At 32.4% G+C, this 17313-nt stretch overlaps 1 protein-coding gene across 1 annotated transcript; it reads right to left on the minus strand.

Annotated features, from left to right (window-relative positions):
- Positions 1-4409: 4409 nt before the first annotated feature.
- On the minus strand, positions 4410-5072 carry LOTGIDRAFT_83844 (hypothetical protein; the record flags this gene model as incomplete). The annotated part of the gene is made up of 1 exon (XM_009054874.1): positions 4410-5072. A coding segment is annotated over one exon (663 nt), but the record flags the coding sequence as incomplete, so codon positions are not given.
- Positions 5073-17313: the final 12241 nt, after the last annotated feature.

The following is a 17313-nucleotide window of genomic DNA, read 5'->3' on the forward strand; positions in this document are numbered from 1 at the left end:
ACACCTTTGGGTGCTATCACATTGGTTTTCTAGTCTATCAGGGATGACCAAAGTCATTAAGAAAGGTTCACAACTATGCTGTGCCTCTCCATTCATCAAATTTCAATAAAGCTCATGGGTGGTTGTTTAGTAAGATTAATAAACGTCAAAACCACAAAGTTCTTGTCCAATTGTACTTGATAGTATCCACATTTTTAGCTAAGCTAGTCAATAAAAGTATCACAGCTCATTTTGAGCCTTCAACTCCATGCATGGGTGTCAAGAAGGAAACTGACGACTAGAACTGTGTTTGAATGTTAAATGACCACTCATCATTTCTTGAGACATTGCTATATATAGAAAAGACACATAGAAATAGAAAGTGAAATTCCTAGTTTGAGTTTTTTTTAAAAGAAATTATGTTATTTTTGTACATTTCTAGTACCTAAGACCCAATTCAACTCCCGAAAAAGGCGAAGCTGTCCCTTCAACAGACCATGTCAGTTGAGTACATCAGTACACTAAAACATATTAATCATTTTTCAGCTGACAATTATCACTTTCAAATCTGTGAACTTAGAGTTAATCAATCCAATAGTTAAGATAGCTTGCCAGGCAAGGTAATATACGCCCACTGGCAGCTTTGATTCTGAATAAAAATATTTAGCAGTACAGAAACAATCACCAGTATGAAATATTCAACCTTCAGTCATACACTTCTTTTGAACTCTTTAGGGCGATACTGAATAATATTGAGTACGAGTTATTGCCCTTGTTCTTGAAAACGTGTTCAATCTTTAGCTCGTGAAAACTCTAGAAGACAAATACTCAATATTCAGTGCAGTACTGAATAATAAAACCAAGTTTTGTCAAAATCCGGCATGAATCATACCTTCTAGAGTTTTTACGAGCTACAAATTAAAAGAGTTTTCAAGAACAAGGGCAATAACTCATACTAAATATTTTTCGATTTTTCTGATTTTCAATAGGCTTTATCCATGGGTGATAATAAACACTCATGCCAAGTTTCGTCAAAATCCGTCAAGAATAATGCCTTCTAGAGTGTTTATGAACTAAAAATTTGAACGCGTTTTCAAGAACAAGGGCAATAACTAATACTAAACATTTCCAATTTTTCTGATTTTCGATAGGGTTTATCCTTGGGTGATTACAAACACTCACACCAAGTTTCGTCAAAATCCATCAAGAATTGTGCCTTCTAGAGTGTTTACTAGCTAAATTGAACGTGTTTTCAAGAACAAGGGCAATAACTCATACCTATTATTTTTCGATCTCTCTGATTTTAAATAGGATTCGTCCTTGGGTGATAACCAACACTCACACCAAGTTTCATCAAAATCCGTCATGAATTGCACCTTCTAGAGTGTTCATGAGCGTTTCAAAACCAAGGACAATAACTCATACTAAATATTTTTCGATTTTTCTGATATTCATTAGGGTTCATTTTTGGGTGATTACAAACAACCATGCCAAGTTTCGTCAAAATCAGTCAAGAATTGTGCCTTGTAGAGTGTTTACAAGCAATTGTGGACGGACCGACAGACATGGGTGACGGCAATATACGCCCCCCCCCTTTCATGTGGGCGTATGAAAATCAACAAGACATCTTGAACTTTGATTTTCAATAGTAAACAGGGTAATTATTTTTCCACCTCATGCCTTGATTGAAAACAGTTTTTGTCTGATCTCCATCAAAAGAGGTGTGATTGGTGTACCATTATAAAACAGTATGTATATCTACCTATAATAGAGAAAAGCTCCATCATCTTTTTAGGCTATAATGGCTTAACCCACTTAACTAAACATTTAAAGCCCTTGTTTGCTACTTTTAAAGAAATAAATTTTCATCAAAGAAGTCAAATAATCACTAAAATGTTCTAATCTGCTGAAAAACTGGTGGCCCGTTTTATATGCCATTCCAATTTCAGATGTTGGTGGTTTCTGTTATTCCAGAAAAACTTCTTTTGCGTAGTGACATGATAATCTGATTTTGATGTAATACCTGATATGGGAAAAATGCCCAAATTATTAAAGCACAATTGCTTCCAAGAAACTTCCCATTCCTACCACTTTTCAAACTTCAAACAGAATTGAGCAAAAGAACAGAAAATATACCTGTTAATTAATCACATTATCATTTAGTGAATAATACATATTTTTGTCAAATTATTCACCATTACTCTTTTCAGTAATATGACCAATAAAACATTCTAAAGTTAGCCGAATTCTGGAGTTCAGGATAAATAGTTTGCAGAACACAATTTTATAAAGAATGGGATCAATTTTAAAATCTTTTGAAATTCAAGTCAGAACTTGGATGAGAATATTGAAGTCTTAAATAAGACAAACTTTTATCTCTGTCATGTTTTCTTTGTATTTTGCCTGTTGCTATAGAGAAATCAGGTCTTATTATTTGCAAGTCTTAAAAGAGATCAAGAAAAATTTTATTCTAAAAACGCCTGGAATTATTAAACTATTGAGATTAAGACTGAGACTCTGTGATTTTGAACAATAAGTTCATTTCATTTTTTTGGGCTTACTTTTTCTGAATTTGTATCGGGCTAGTATTGTTCACTAAAGAAGCATAATACTTTTAAGTCTTAACAACTAGAATAGAACTGAACTTGAAACCAAAATACAAAGCCATTGACTCAAAATATCTCAAGCATTTCAATATTATTCCAAAAGAATTCACAATCAGTGGCGAGATCTAGATCTCAATCTAAAACTGTCAACTAAGTATTAGAAATTTCCAGTTCAGTTCTTATCAACCCAGAAAATCTGTCCTCAGAAACTGAAAACTCCCACAAACTGATGATCATATTTGACAAGGTACATTAAGTGCACCAAGGCATAAAAGAATGCTAATCACAACATTCCAACCTCCATGGAGTTATAATCTAAGGAATTTTGATACAGAAACAAGCTGAGAGGGGATCATTCACAAGGATATTTTTGTTTCCTGTCATTCCAGCCAGTTAATTCTGTAGCAGGAATTTGAAGAACCATTCCTCAGATTTCATTAACATATATGGTTCCAGAAATCTGATGAGAAATTCAAAATGACATGAACATGGCAACATCATGCTGTTTCCATAAACAACAATCAAATAGAGATCAGTTAGACAATTCTGGGCCATCTTTTATATTGAATTTATTTTTGGAGAGCTTGACACTGTTCTTCTTTATCATAGGAGTTGGATGCTTGCTCACTAACCTGAATGTTCCAGTATTCAAAACTAGCATAAGTCAAGATAATACCAGAAGAGTAGGATGTAAAACTCCATTCATTTCATTTCTAAATCAAAGATGTCTTTCAGACAACAAAATTTTTCATTTAGAAAACTATTGTCACTGACAAAGGAGCATGCAGAAGGAAATGACAGTGATGACAAAGTTTAGATCCATATAGAATAAAAGGCATGTAGACAATGGTATCTAGCAATATCATAGAATGTTATGTCCTATATTTCATAAACAATGTCTAAAGAACAAATTTTACAAGGATATGACTCATCCTGTTTGTTATTGCATTTTTCAGACCTATGTTTCCTGACATTCTTTTAGTGCCAATAACTCTTAAGACAATAATCTAAAAGTCTTTACCAAATTTACTTTACATGATTTATACAGAAATAATTTGCATGGAATTCTGAATGAAAAAAACTGTGGCTGTTTATTGGCCCATTGCTAATTCATCAGTTTTATTATTTTCTATATTACAAATTTTACTTTAAAAATAGTATTTACAAAATTTGCATGACAATTAACTATCCTTTAACTGTGATGTTAAGCAAAACACACGAAGCTTTACTCCATATTTTGCCATTCTTTGGGCAAGATTTTTGATTGACTGATGGAATTGTCTGATGGGATTTTTATTGACCTTTATGACCTTGAGAAATATTCTGAATATTCTGGTAAATTTATAGAACAATGGGAGATAGAAATAAGATTTGGAATCTAAAAAGAATCTTGTTAGTGAAAAAGTAGGAAACAAAATGTTTATTTACAAAACACTGCCTCATTTATGAAACAAAGAATGAAAAAGAAAAATGGTTGGTCAGCAAATGTGTTAGAAATCCTTCTTCCTTTTAAGAAAATAATAGAATATTTATTTTAAAACTTATTTACCATCATAATTTAATGGAGTACATTTCACAAATGAAATAAATGGTTTCTACAATTGTAAACACAAGTGGTGTAAATTAAGGCTCTAAACTGATTATATTTCTAATTCTGTTTTTCTTCTGTTGTTATGAGAGCAAGATGTGGTGTGGAGTTTTTCTTCTGTTGTTATGAGAGCAAGGTGTGGTGTGGAGTTTTTCTTCTGTTGTTATGAGAGCAAGATGTGGTGTGGTGTGGAGTTTTTCTTCTGTTGTTATGAGAGCAAGGTGTGGGTTTTTTTTTCTGTGGTTATGAGAGTAAGGTGTGGTGTGGTGTGGAGTTTTTCTTCTGTTATGAGAGCAAGGTGTGGTGTGGTGTGGAGTTTTTCTTCTGTTGTTATGAGAGCAAGATGTGGGATGGTGTGGAGTTTTTCTTCTGTTGTTATGAGAGCAAGGTGTGGTGTGGAGTTTTTCTTCTGTTGTTATGAGAGCAAGGTGTGGGTTTTTTTTTCTGTGGTTATGAGAGTAAGGTGTGGTGTGGTGTGGAGTTTTTCTTCTGTTGTTATGAGAGCAAGATGTGGGATGGTGTGGAGTTTTTCTTCTGTTGTTATGAGAGCAAGATGTGGGATGCTGTTGAGTTTTTTTTCTGTTGTTATGAGAGCAAGGTGTGGTGTGGTGTGGAGTTTTTCTTCTGTTGTTATGAGAGCAAGATGTGGGATGGTGTGGAGTTTTTCTTCTGTTGTTATGAGAGCAAGATGTGGGATGCTGGGGAGTTTTTCTTCTGTTGTTATGAGAGCAAGGTGTGGTGTGGTGTGGAGTTTTTCTTCTGTTGTTATGAAAGCAAGATGTGGGATGGTGTGGAGTTTTTCTTCTGTTGTTATGAGAGCAAGATGTGGTGTGGAGTTTTTCTTCTGTTGTTATGAGAGCAAGATGTGGGATGGTCAAGAGTTTTTCTTCTGTTGTTATGAGAGCAAGGTGTGGTGTGGAGTTTTTCTTCTGTTGTTACGAGAGCAAGATGTGGGATGGTGTGGAGTTTTTCTTCTTGTGTTATGAGAGCAAGGTGTGGGTTGGAGTTTTTTCTTCTTCTGCTATGAGAGCAAGGTGCGCTGTGGAGTTTTTCTTCTGTTGTTATGAGAGCAAGATGTGGTGTGGTGTGGATTTTTTCTTCTGTTGTTAAGAGAGCAAGACGTGAGAGCAAGATGTGGTGTGATGTTCTTTTAGTGAAAAAATCATAATTCACAAATTTTCCACCCTCAACAGATTTCTAATTTTTTTTAATGATAACTCTTTTATTGGATAGAATACAATGATTTTTTTCTTTTTTCTTACTTTCATCATTCTCAAGCATTTAAAACTTAACTGAAAGAAATAACTGAACAAGGTGACAAAATGATTTACCTTCTTTTGTTTGAAAAATCTTACTTAAGGCTAATATTATTCAAGTACAGCTTAAGAAGTCACTTGTGGACTGTCAGCCTTGAGGAAGTCCTAGTAACCATGACAACTGGTGAAATATGACCAAGAAATCCACAATTGGCTTTTATCTGTCAAAATTGTTTTCATGTGTCAAAATTGCTTTTTAATTTTAACGAACTATCTATGTAAAAAAGCCACTCAAAAAGATTGACTCTTTATTAAAGAAATCACTAATGAATCACAACCATATGCTTCAAAACTTAAGATGTAAGGAACGCCAATTCCAGCTTTCTTGGGAAGGTGTTTTTTTTTATCAATATTCTTTAGCAAGTATGACAATTTGAACCTTTTCTTAGAGAGTACTGATAATATGTGATGTGTGTGTTTTAACCCTTTCAACCCTAGCAACATAATTACGCAATATATATTTAAGCAGTCGTTGTTACCGAGTGACGTCACATGATGTAAATGTCATACTCTTTAAGTTATATTACTTGGAGTTCATGTTATATAGCGAGCCAGTCTGACAAATCTGACAAATTCTTTACTGTTCTTTGTTCAACTTTTTAAAATAAACCTACCTATCAATTATATTGTGGTACCGGGTGAGGCACAGGGACATTGCAGAATACCCATAAATGTTTTGTTGGATTAATTAATGATTCAGCTTTATATTGGTATAAAAATATCTGCCAAAAAATCCACATAACCTAGCGATTTAAGAATCAGAGCAACTACCATAAAATGTGACCTTTTGAGTAACTATGAAGATATCACATCTGAGAAATGGTAGAGTAAGATCTGTTGGGCTATTAGCAACAATGCACTTGTAGCTGGTTTGGAAGTTCTTATTCAAGTGGCGTATGTGGGATCAGCCATTTTCAAACTTTGAAAGATTACCTCTATATTTTCAGAAAAGAACTCCACCACCTAAATTTACACAGGTAATCTAGTACATGTTGAATGTACCAAATAATGGTATATTGTTGGTTTGTGTTTATTTATGTAACACCCAAAAGAGATAAACAGATCTGACCTATTTTAATTATAAGAGCTTTAAAGAATGTGCCAACTTTATCTATTGTTTTCAACAGATGGTGTATGATTGGTGAAGTTCAAGATATAGCTAATAATTAGGTGAAATCAAATAATCTAATTCGAAAGATACGAGCATCATTAATACTGACTTCACAGTGAGAAAAAAGAAAGGGATCAAGGGTAATTCCACATCAAATTGAAAAAGCCACAAAACACTAGTCTTTGATCAAGGATGACTCTCACTTGGTGAGTTTCAACTTGTTTTATGAACATCCATTTTATTCAATGGATCTTGAACATGCAGAACTCACCAACCAGTGCCCCTTTTATGACGTCATGAAGATAGGAGTTTGTTTCTCTTTTTGTATTGGATGTTAAATTTTCAATAGATGTTGATATTTTTACTGTATGTGGATTATTACTTTTGAAATTTTTTGTGACTTGTGTTCATTATTGCTGCTCTGAGAAATACAAAATTGTTAATAAATTGCCAACAAAGCAATACACTCAGCTTTCAAGAATTATTTCAAAATTTGTAAATTGGTAATACTGAATGCAAAACCTTAAAAGTATGAAGTTGCTTAAACTTTGTTTTTCATCTTTGAAGTTATTAATTGCATTTTCAGCATAAAAATCTGTACAAGGAAGACAATTCCCATAATCAAAATATCATCCAAAGCATGGCAAATTGAGAGTAATTGATAGTGGACTCCTCTAAAGAGAAGTACCTTACTATGTTTCCTGAAATTAGTCTTACCTTGCATTTTCTGGTCCAACTTCTGCTTTGTTGTATGAGGAACTTGCTGTAAGCTGTTCATCTTTAACTTCACCAGACTGCATGCCCAGTGGATTACCACATTGTTCTGGAAAGATACAGAAGATATTTGATTACAGAAGATATTTGATAAATATTTTACAATACCCATCCTTGATAAATCTTCAGTTGGTAATATTCAAACTAAAAGCATATATATGCCTAAGGTGCCCTCACATCACAGTGATTACCAGTGGCATATGGTGGCGAATAATGAAAATGGTCATAAGTACCAAAACGCAGCTCACAACTAAGTTTGCATGAGAGATGCTATTTTTCGCAACCATACTCAAATGGGGATTGCTACGATGTGAGGGCCCCATGTTTCTAAACCAGGTTTCCCAGTTTCACATAAATTTAAGGTTTCATCTTCCTTGACACACAAAAGTCCCTTTCCCACCTTCATGAAAAAAAATATTATATAAGTTTTATAAGAGTTGTTTTATTGACCATTCAACAAAATATTAAATATAGAACTTATTTAAGCTTTGAAGACACATTTCCTGTGTGATAAATAATGAGGTGTTATAGAGATTTAATTAGTGAAGTGCTGTACATTATGAAAATATAAATGCATAAAAATTATTTGATGAGCCAGAGCTTTATTCTCAGTTAACAATTAATAGATGTTGTCACATTTTCAGTGGGTAATAAATCCTCTATCTTATTTTCTACCACAGAAAAATCTATCTAGATTTTACACTGTATAATGTTAATCACATCATAAACATCCAAATGTGGGTCCATTAGTCTGGGAGAGGCAACCATGCAGACAAAGAAATCATTATTGATGTAAGAATAAAATCAACACATTACAACCTAGGACTGGTATAAAATCATAATAGGTTTCTCAATTCAATGGGTGAGATCAAGCACAAGATGGATATTTATTCATTATCTTAAGCCCAATGCATGTCACAGACTTGTAGTCTGCAAAATTAATATGCAGCCATAATCTGCATGTCCCTGCATTGAGCTAATTTTTCATTCAATTTAGTTCCTAATGTTTTCTAGGCATTCATCTCAAAATAACCACTTGGCAAATTGAAGATGGATGCCTTTGCAGTAAGGTGCTCTATCATCAATAAATTCAATTCCATACATGTAATATATAGGTATTTTATGTCATGAAAAATATAAGATTTTTTACAAATATTTACAATAAATGTATAAACAATATATTGCTATAAATACTGATATTTTGCGATTTCGGATATATTTTTCTTGATTCTAACAATTATTTACCTGCATAAATTTGCTTTGAAAAGTCATTCAAGGTATGACTAAGAATATATTTAGTTTTATGTCAGTTCATCTGAACATAAAGAGAAATTTAAAACAGATAACTTTTCTGAAACGTGAAGGTAATTTCAAGCAATTGTAATATATATCAACATGAAATCCTCCAGATCTATAAAACATAAAAAGAAATATTGAATTGAAGGTCCACAGCTTCCATTTTATTTTCTCCTTCATTATTTCATTTTCTTGTTCAGTTCCCACTTCAAAGTTAAACCAGGACAATAAAACACACTAGAATCGAAGAAAAAACCAAGATGGAGGTTATAAATGGTCAAAGCATCAAAGACATGCAACATGATTCTATTTTCCTGATGAAAATACATTTCTAAATAGAATTGTGTAATCTTTCATTAAAAATAATCATTTTTCATTTGGAGATGATTTTTGCCTCGAACTCTTCAGAGTACAGAGGGACAAAAACAAGCCATGCGATTGATTAAAATAAGCATTACATCATTTGAGTGACAGCCTTATTTATTTCCTTATTTCTTTCAATTTATGATCATGAAACCTGCAGTTCACAGAATACAATTTTAGCAGACATGTCAAAAGCGGCTGGACAGTCAAATTAAAAGAGAACTGCATGCCAGACCAGTGGGATATTTCTTAACCTTGACATAGAGAGCAATGACAAGGCAGCAGTCTTTATCAAATTTGATTGATCAAGTCAGTTCTGTCTGATGTTTCACTTTGATTTTAAAAACACATTTAAATATAAAACTAACTAGTATTAAAATAACCCCCAAAATCAGAAGATATACAACTGGGTGTTGGCATCAAGAAGCATAAAAATTCAAAAGCACAACCTATTGGCATGTGTCCTATAATTAGTTTTTATATACCATTTATTGAAAGAACATCTCAACAACATACATCTTGATATTACATGAGTTACAACAGCTAAATATACTCAGAAAGATAGTAGTATTGATTTGTTCAAGGCAACAGTTGTGTTGTGGTCAAAGATGATGTGATAAGGTATATTTTCAGCCTGCGTATAATCTCAGAAGATTTCATGCTAATTTAGGTTCAAAATTCTTGGCCTTTCTCACAATACCAGGCTGATATATCATAACTTTGTTATCATAATAAGATAAACTAGGCATTCTCATGTCTTCATCAAATTATCTTCACTACACAGTTGTGATGGAAACTGTCTGTTTCTTACAAGTCTGAATATCTTGTTAGAACATTCTGACAATAACCCTGATTTAGATAAGATATCTACATCAGGGTTTCTCAAGTATATGAGCTAAAAGCACTACTTTTCATATTAAGAAATGAAAAAGCCCCATGAACTTAAGGTCAAAGGGCCTTGACAATGGCCCACTTTGTTGTAATTGGGTAATAACCTCTCTCATTGAGCATTAATAGCACAACATATTGTAAAATACATTAATATGTTTAGTGAATCTGTTGTGCAACTTTTGAAAATGTTGATATGTGGCGGCCAGTTGAGAAACCATGATCACATATTTACATAGCCACCACATGTTTTTTTTTTTAAAAATAAACAGGACCAGGACCAGAGATTCATGTAACCTTATATTCTTGAATATTAGACATGCCTGGTTTCATTCTGTGTATTTTTGTACATGAAATTTAGTATTACCATGCTGTTTTTTATATAGAGAAATTGACTACAGAATGCCCAGGATCTTTAGTATAAAATGGAAAGTATTTCTGAATATGTATTTGTTTATTTTAAATATGGTGTACAATATGTAGTGTTTATCTTACTTGATACCTAGTCTCACCTGACCTTCAAGATCTATGTCTGAACATGTAAACAGCCATGAAGAAGTTTGCAAAATGCAGACTGAATACACTGACAGCAGGAATTTTAGGATGATCTAACTACTAGTAACTCATTCAGGGAGTCAGGCCCACCAGCCACCAAAGCTTTCTCATGCTCAGCTTAGAAAAGGTTAAATTTGAATATTAATGAGGATTGAGTGCTATTAAAGTAAAATCCCTATCAATCAAAGACAACAAAATGCTTCAAGGAAAGAGTGAATGTTTTGGAAACTTCAGAAAATGTTTCAAGGCACTTTAACAACGCGAAATAGCACTGCACTGAAAATTTTGAAAACAATTGACATTCCATAGTAACTAGTACAAGACAATACTTTAAATGGAAATATTCAAAACTTATATAAAATATCTTATCAGTCAACGAGAACGAAAATGACTCAAATCGAAAGAAAAGGAAATGTTTTTAACTGGAAATGCTGAAAACTTAACCATTCAAAATGAACCCCATTCTTCATCAGCTTGTTACAGCTGGGAAACTTTATACACAAAAAGTTCAAACTAGTCGGTGTGTTTTATGTGAACTCTGACTTCTGTCAAAAAGCTTTTTTAATTCAACTGTCATTCAAATGAAACTAAATCCGAAATTTAAAAACTAGAATAGATTTGTATCAGTTTTAAACCCTCAGAGTAACATGTTATCACCAAATTTTAAAGTTTATCTGCAAATTGTTCAACATAGTTTAACATGTGATAAAATCACCTCCTTAGCATGTCACATCATCTAAATTTTGAATGAGATAAGATTTGACCTTCTAATTAGAATTAGCTCAAGAATTCGTTTGCTTGAGATAATGTTATGGGTACACATTGATAGTTGTTGAATCCTTCATTTCATCATTTGACATCTTCCTACTGATATCTATAGGTAACTTTGTTTGGGTAAGGCATGCAGCATATCCAATAATCAACAAACTATGAGTTCATAACAGCAAGCAATATCTTGAAAAATTGGATCAAACGAAACATTTCCTAAGCCAAGGATTTCACACTGGAGGTAATTTTGAAATTTTTTGGGTGTAATAGTCTTGCATAAAACATCTGGACATTATAATTTATGTCATTCTATTCAGACAGACTATAGTCTCTGAAATGACAGAGATTGCAGGAAAAGCCAAAGAAACATGCAAACAATCAAAAACCTGAAAGGGTTAAAAAAAAAAGAAAAAGGTATCTCATACTGGTTTACTCTATGGTGAATTGACAAAGAAAGAATTGGGCAAGTTTGATTTTAAACTCTATCCATCTTAAACAGTTTGATACACTGTACAGATATGTGTATACATCAAGGCAGTGATTAATCTTGAGGTTTCAAATTAACATACTAACTAATAACCCATTAAATGCATGTAAAACTAATTCAGAACTGGCCCAAATTTTGTGGGTGAGAAACTTTGTAACATTTGACATTTTAACATATAAATAAATATATATATATATATAATGACTTAACCATGTGACATGAAATTAAAAGATGGCTGCCAGTATGACACAATAAAGAGATATGCAGACATGAAATTATTCCATCTCATCATCAAGATTTTCTGACAGTTTAATGGATTTTCCATTCCAGATTTTGACAGCTCTTATTCTGGTCAATTTAATTCTCTGAAACTATTTTCCATTATCAGAAAATATCAACTTTGGTCTCTAAGTTATGCATCATGCATCAATTGGAGAAGCAACAGTCACAATTATGAACAAGTTCATATCATTTTCCACTTGATCCAGAAAGAATCATAATAGATCTAGCAGGGTCTGTTCCAAATTTATGCTCTTTAAACATTTCTTAATACAGGTTTCTTATTCCTAAAGCAACTGTGAAGAACATTTGTTATGTTAAGTTAAGCAAAGAAGTGATTTTCACAAGAGGAAAAATTCTGAAATACTGATCAGGTTGTATCTCATGATTTTGACATAAAGTAGTAGCAGGATTTTACCATACTTGGACGAGATTTCGATAAACAGAATTGCCTTGAATTGTCTTGCTTTATGAAATATCTTCTGTACTGGCAGGATCACAGTGTCCCAGACACCTCTCTATTCTCTACATAGACGCTAACTCAATTAATATCTCAGTAAGGTGGGAAAACAAATTATTTATCGATTGAAATTACATTATGAAGACATTTACAATCAAATTAAAAATTTCTCTAGTCCTATGATCAAATAAACCCGGTTGCCTGGTCTCAGTAAATATAAAATGATTATTTTAATACAGATAGGATTGTAGGCCAGTTGACTGATTTCTTTAAGTGAGTTGCTTGATCTCAGAAAATATAAGCAAGGTGACATATGCACTACAGCAGCATTGATTGCAAGTACAAATCATTGTTTGTAGCCTGTACAGTGAGCATGAGTCAATTGTGAACAGACGGATGGATGACAATATTTCTCCATACTACTGGTGGGCATATCAAATCAAACGAATCCATAAAGAATTGTTGCTTGCTCAATAGGGATCATCATCATAATGACAATGACCCACAAAATAAAATGCATAAGAATCTGTAAAGAATTGTTGCCTGTAGAGTGAGCACGAGTATATAGCATAGTGTGAAAACGCTAAGTTGAATTAGCTCAGGTGAAAAATTATCAGATCATCAATCGAAAATCGATAGGGATATCTTCATAATGACAATGACATACAAAATAAAAAGAATCTGTAAAGAATTGTTGCCTTTAGAGATAGCACAAGCCAAATATGGACAGATGGACGGATGCTTCAAGTTGCCTGATATCAGAAAATATACAATGGATATATAAATGCTGATAGATCTTTAGGCAAGTTTCCTGATCTTTCAGAAAAAACATAATCATTATATAAATACAGATAATCAATGAAATCATACATTAAATTCATCATTTTCAATCCAACTTGATGCTTGCTCCCGGTAGTAAGTTTATTGAGTCAATATCGACAAAGTGAAACATTTAAATTTGTGTGAAATTGAGTAATAATGTCCATAGAGAGTTGTTTGGAGTTAATATCAATGAGATAGCAAGTTTTAATGAGATATGGTCTGAAGCATTTGAAATGGATTACATACCTACAAATCAATCGCCTAAATCCTAACGTTATTTTAGCTAACAGTCTACAGTTTTAACACAGATATTGATTGTTAATTAGAAGCCAATTTCAACCACCTTATATTTGTTACTGGCTTTTCCAGTATATTCATATCCCTCTAAACAACACCCTTTTACATTCGAAGCTGAAAGCAGCAAGCAGTTAAGATGTTTTTTTTCCATTTTTTCCGACATTGTGCACCATCTCAATGTGTTTCACATACATATCTAAATCGTGTTTAACAATAGTATTCAGGGTACAAATTGCTTTTTTTTATTTTCATAGCAGTTTTTTGCTCTATAGGCCGAAATTGCATAGCAGTTAAAAATTTTGTGGAGTAATTTCTTCTATGGTAGTTGAAACTGTATAGCACTTTTTTATATTTTGAATGTTTAATTAAAGTTATGAACAGTATCACTTAATTAAATTATTCTTGAATTGTAAATTTCATACCAGTGGAAAATATAAATGCAGTAGACCTTAACCCCCAAATGTATTTGCGCATTGCGTTAGACACTTGAGTAAATCTAAAAAATCTGTCCCCGTTGGACGAAAGGTTGGCAACACAGACACCATTATATAGAGCGGTAATACCACTTTTCCCACAACAGTCATTCTCGCCCACTTATGCCTACATGGTTACTTTTTATAGTATTTCTTCAATAATGGCTTTTCTTACTCCTGATATCTTCAATGTTTTTTTCAAAGTGATAAGTTTTTTACACCACTTAGAGTACTCCCCGAAATGTCGTCTGCTATCCACTTCAGTATAATATTCCTTATTCAGCACAATCTATGACTACGATACTATTTATAGTAACAATCATGGCTCCTTTGATTCTGTGCCGACTTTCAGTCCTTGAGAAATTTAATAAAATGTGCGACAAATTAATGGATTCTCATTGTTTTAGACACAAATTTTACAATGAGTTAATTTCCATTTGTTATTAGAAAATATTAAACTGCTCTACTGATAAAAATTACATGCGATACAGTACCACTTTTTATGTTCCCGGGTATTATCTCTAAATGTTGTAAGTTGACAATTAAATCTGTAGTTGAGAAATTATTAAAGTAAGATTCAAACCATAAGCTACAAAAAGCCAAAGTAAAAAGGTGATAATTTAATCTAATGAATAAGTATTTAGTTAATAATCCCAATATGTATCTATTAAATAAGCCATATATGTATCTAAAAGATCCATATATGTATCTAGCGAATAATCCCTACATGTATCCTAGGTTTCCTATATGTATCTAGTGAATAATCCCTATATGTATCCTAGGCTTCCTATATGTATCTAGTGAATAATCCCTATAAGTATCCTAGGTTTCCATATATGTTATCTAGTGAATAATCCCTATATGTATCCTAGGTTTCCTATATGTATCTAGCGAATAATCCCTATATGTATCTAGTGAATAATCCTTATATGCATCTATAGAATAATTTCTATACATACATAATGCTAAGTTCCATTAAAATTTGTTAGGAAGATCTCACATACAGAAATAGACTTAACAAGATTTAATCTAACATGCTTGGCTTTCAATATTTAATTCTCAATCTCACAATTCAGTAGAATTTCATCAACACATCATAAAATATTCATCAACCTTCATCTCTACTCAAGATACCGGAAGATTCCCTATGTCTTGTCGTGTGATTTCGTATTCATGTAATCAATTGAAACTGGTCTATACTTGACATTGCATGTTTAGGGTCAATTCTGCAGTGAAAATTTCTTATGTTACAATCCTATGATTTATTATCATGTTACCTCCCCTTGGGATCCATATTTGATTATATTTATGGTAAAATTCACAGAGCAGAATGAATTGTTAAAAATAATGTTATCATATTATGGTTTCTGTAATAAGGTATGAAATATCTCAAACAATATGAAATAGATAGAAATAGATCTCTGAGCTGAGATAAAGTCTTCATGACAACTGACTTACAATTCTTCTGTAATTCACCATTTATTTTACCTATCCTAACTCAGTCTCAATTTTTTTAGCTCAGCTTATCAGTAATACTCGTATTTCTTGAGACTCCACCCTATCTATATAGAAGAGACATAATGATATAGAAATAGAAAGTGTAATTTCTACTATTAGATATATTTGAAGGAATTATGCAATTTCTGTGCTATTTATCATTAATTATTATTATTAACAACATTTATAAAGCGCTCCTTTAACCATGACAGTGTTCAGGGGCGCTGTACAATAGATAAATCAAAGAAGATTAACATATAAAATCCATATTAAAATAGCAAATTAAAATATTCAATTATTGATGAAGTCAAATAAATAATATTATAAAATATAAATTTAACAATAGATTTAAACCACATTTAAATACATTAAAATAATTTCATAGATTAAGACCTATAGTAGGATAGGCCTTTAAAAACAAATGAGTTTTTAGAGATGTTTTAAAACTTAAAACTGAGGGGCATGAACGTATCCCAACTGGAAGTTTGTTCCACAGTATAGGACCCTGATATGCAAATGATCGCTCTCCATATGTGCGGAGTTTTACAGGCATAGGTTTCAGGAGTGTTTTGTCTTGAGCAGATCTAGTTACACGAATAGGGTTGTGAAGAGTAAGGGGTTGTGAAGAGTAAGGAGTTCTGAAAGATATTTTGGAGCTAAGCCATTCAGACATTTGTAAACAAGTAACAATACTTTAAATTCTAGTCTATATTGTATAGGGAGCCAATGGAGGTCATATAGAATAGGTGTGATATGGTCAGTTTTGCGTTTTAAGGAAATCAACCCTTTGAAGTTTATTAATGTGCTTTACTGGTAAACCAATGAGAAGCGAGTTGAAATTATCTAGCATCAGTTGATAAGAATTCTCTTATCCTGCCAATATTTCTGATGTGATAAAAACAATTTCCAAAATCACATAGAAGTCTATCTTGCAGGATACAATGGTCAAATGCGGCAGACAGGTCGAGCAGTATAAAAAATACACATTGTTGATTATCTAAGGCTAGAATGATGTCATTATTGACTTTTGTAAGAGCAGTTTCAGTACTATGTCCTTTTCTATATGCACTTTGGTAACATTCAAGAAGACTATGTGTAATCAAGTAATCAGAGAGTTTGTGCAAGATACACTTTTCTAAAATCTTAGAGATAAAGTTTAAAATAGAAACTGGACGGTAATTTTTCAAAATATTATTATCAAGGCCACACTTTTTAATTGACGGCACGGCATTGGCAACTTAAATATATCTGAAAACGTTGCAGTGATACTGGAGTTTAAAAGATCAGTGATGTAGGGAATTAATATTCCACTAGTCTTTTTACATATATTAAAGACCCAAATCCAACCTTGAATTAACTGAACAGTTGTTAGTAAGTAGTTTTTGTACGTTATACAATGTCTATAGCACTTTGATTCTATGACTGTAAATTATAGAGTTGATTTCTTCCATCAACTAATTAATCTTCAACATTTGAAATAAGTAGAATTGTATTGGTACAGAAACCTGATCATTTTCCTAATAAAAACAGAGCTCTTGTCATAAAGCTATATTTACAAACTTCTGTGACACAAGAGAAGTGGCTGTTGCAGTCAAGGTATAAGACATAGTATAATAAAATTATAGCTTGACATTGTGAGGATAAGACTTCATATATAACTATTATCAAAAAGAATGCTAATAGAGGTAGCATAAAAATGAATTGTGAAAAAATGTATTAATGCTTTGATTTTCCAGACATTTAGACAAACAATA

The sequence above is a fragment of the Lottia gigantea genome, assembly GCF_000327385.1.
Source record: "Lottia gigantea unplaced genomic scaffold LOTGIsca_23, whole genome shotgun sequence".
In the NCBI taxonomy this organism is placed as follows: domain Eukaryota; kingdom Metazoa; phylum Mollusca; class Gastropoda; family Lottiidae; genus Lottia; species Lottia gigantea.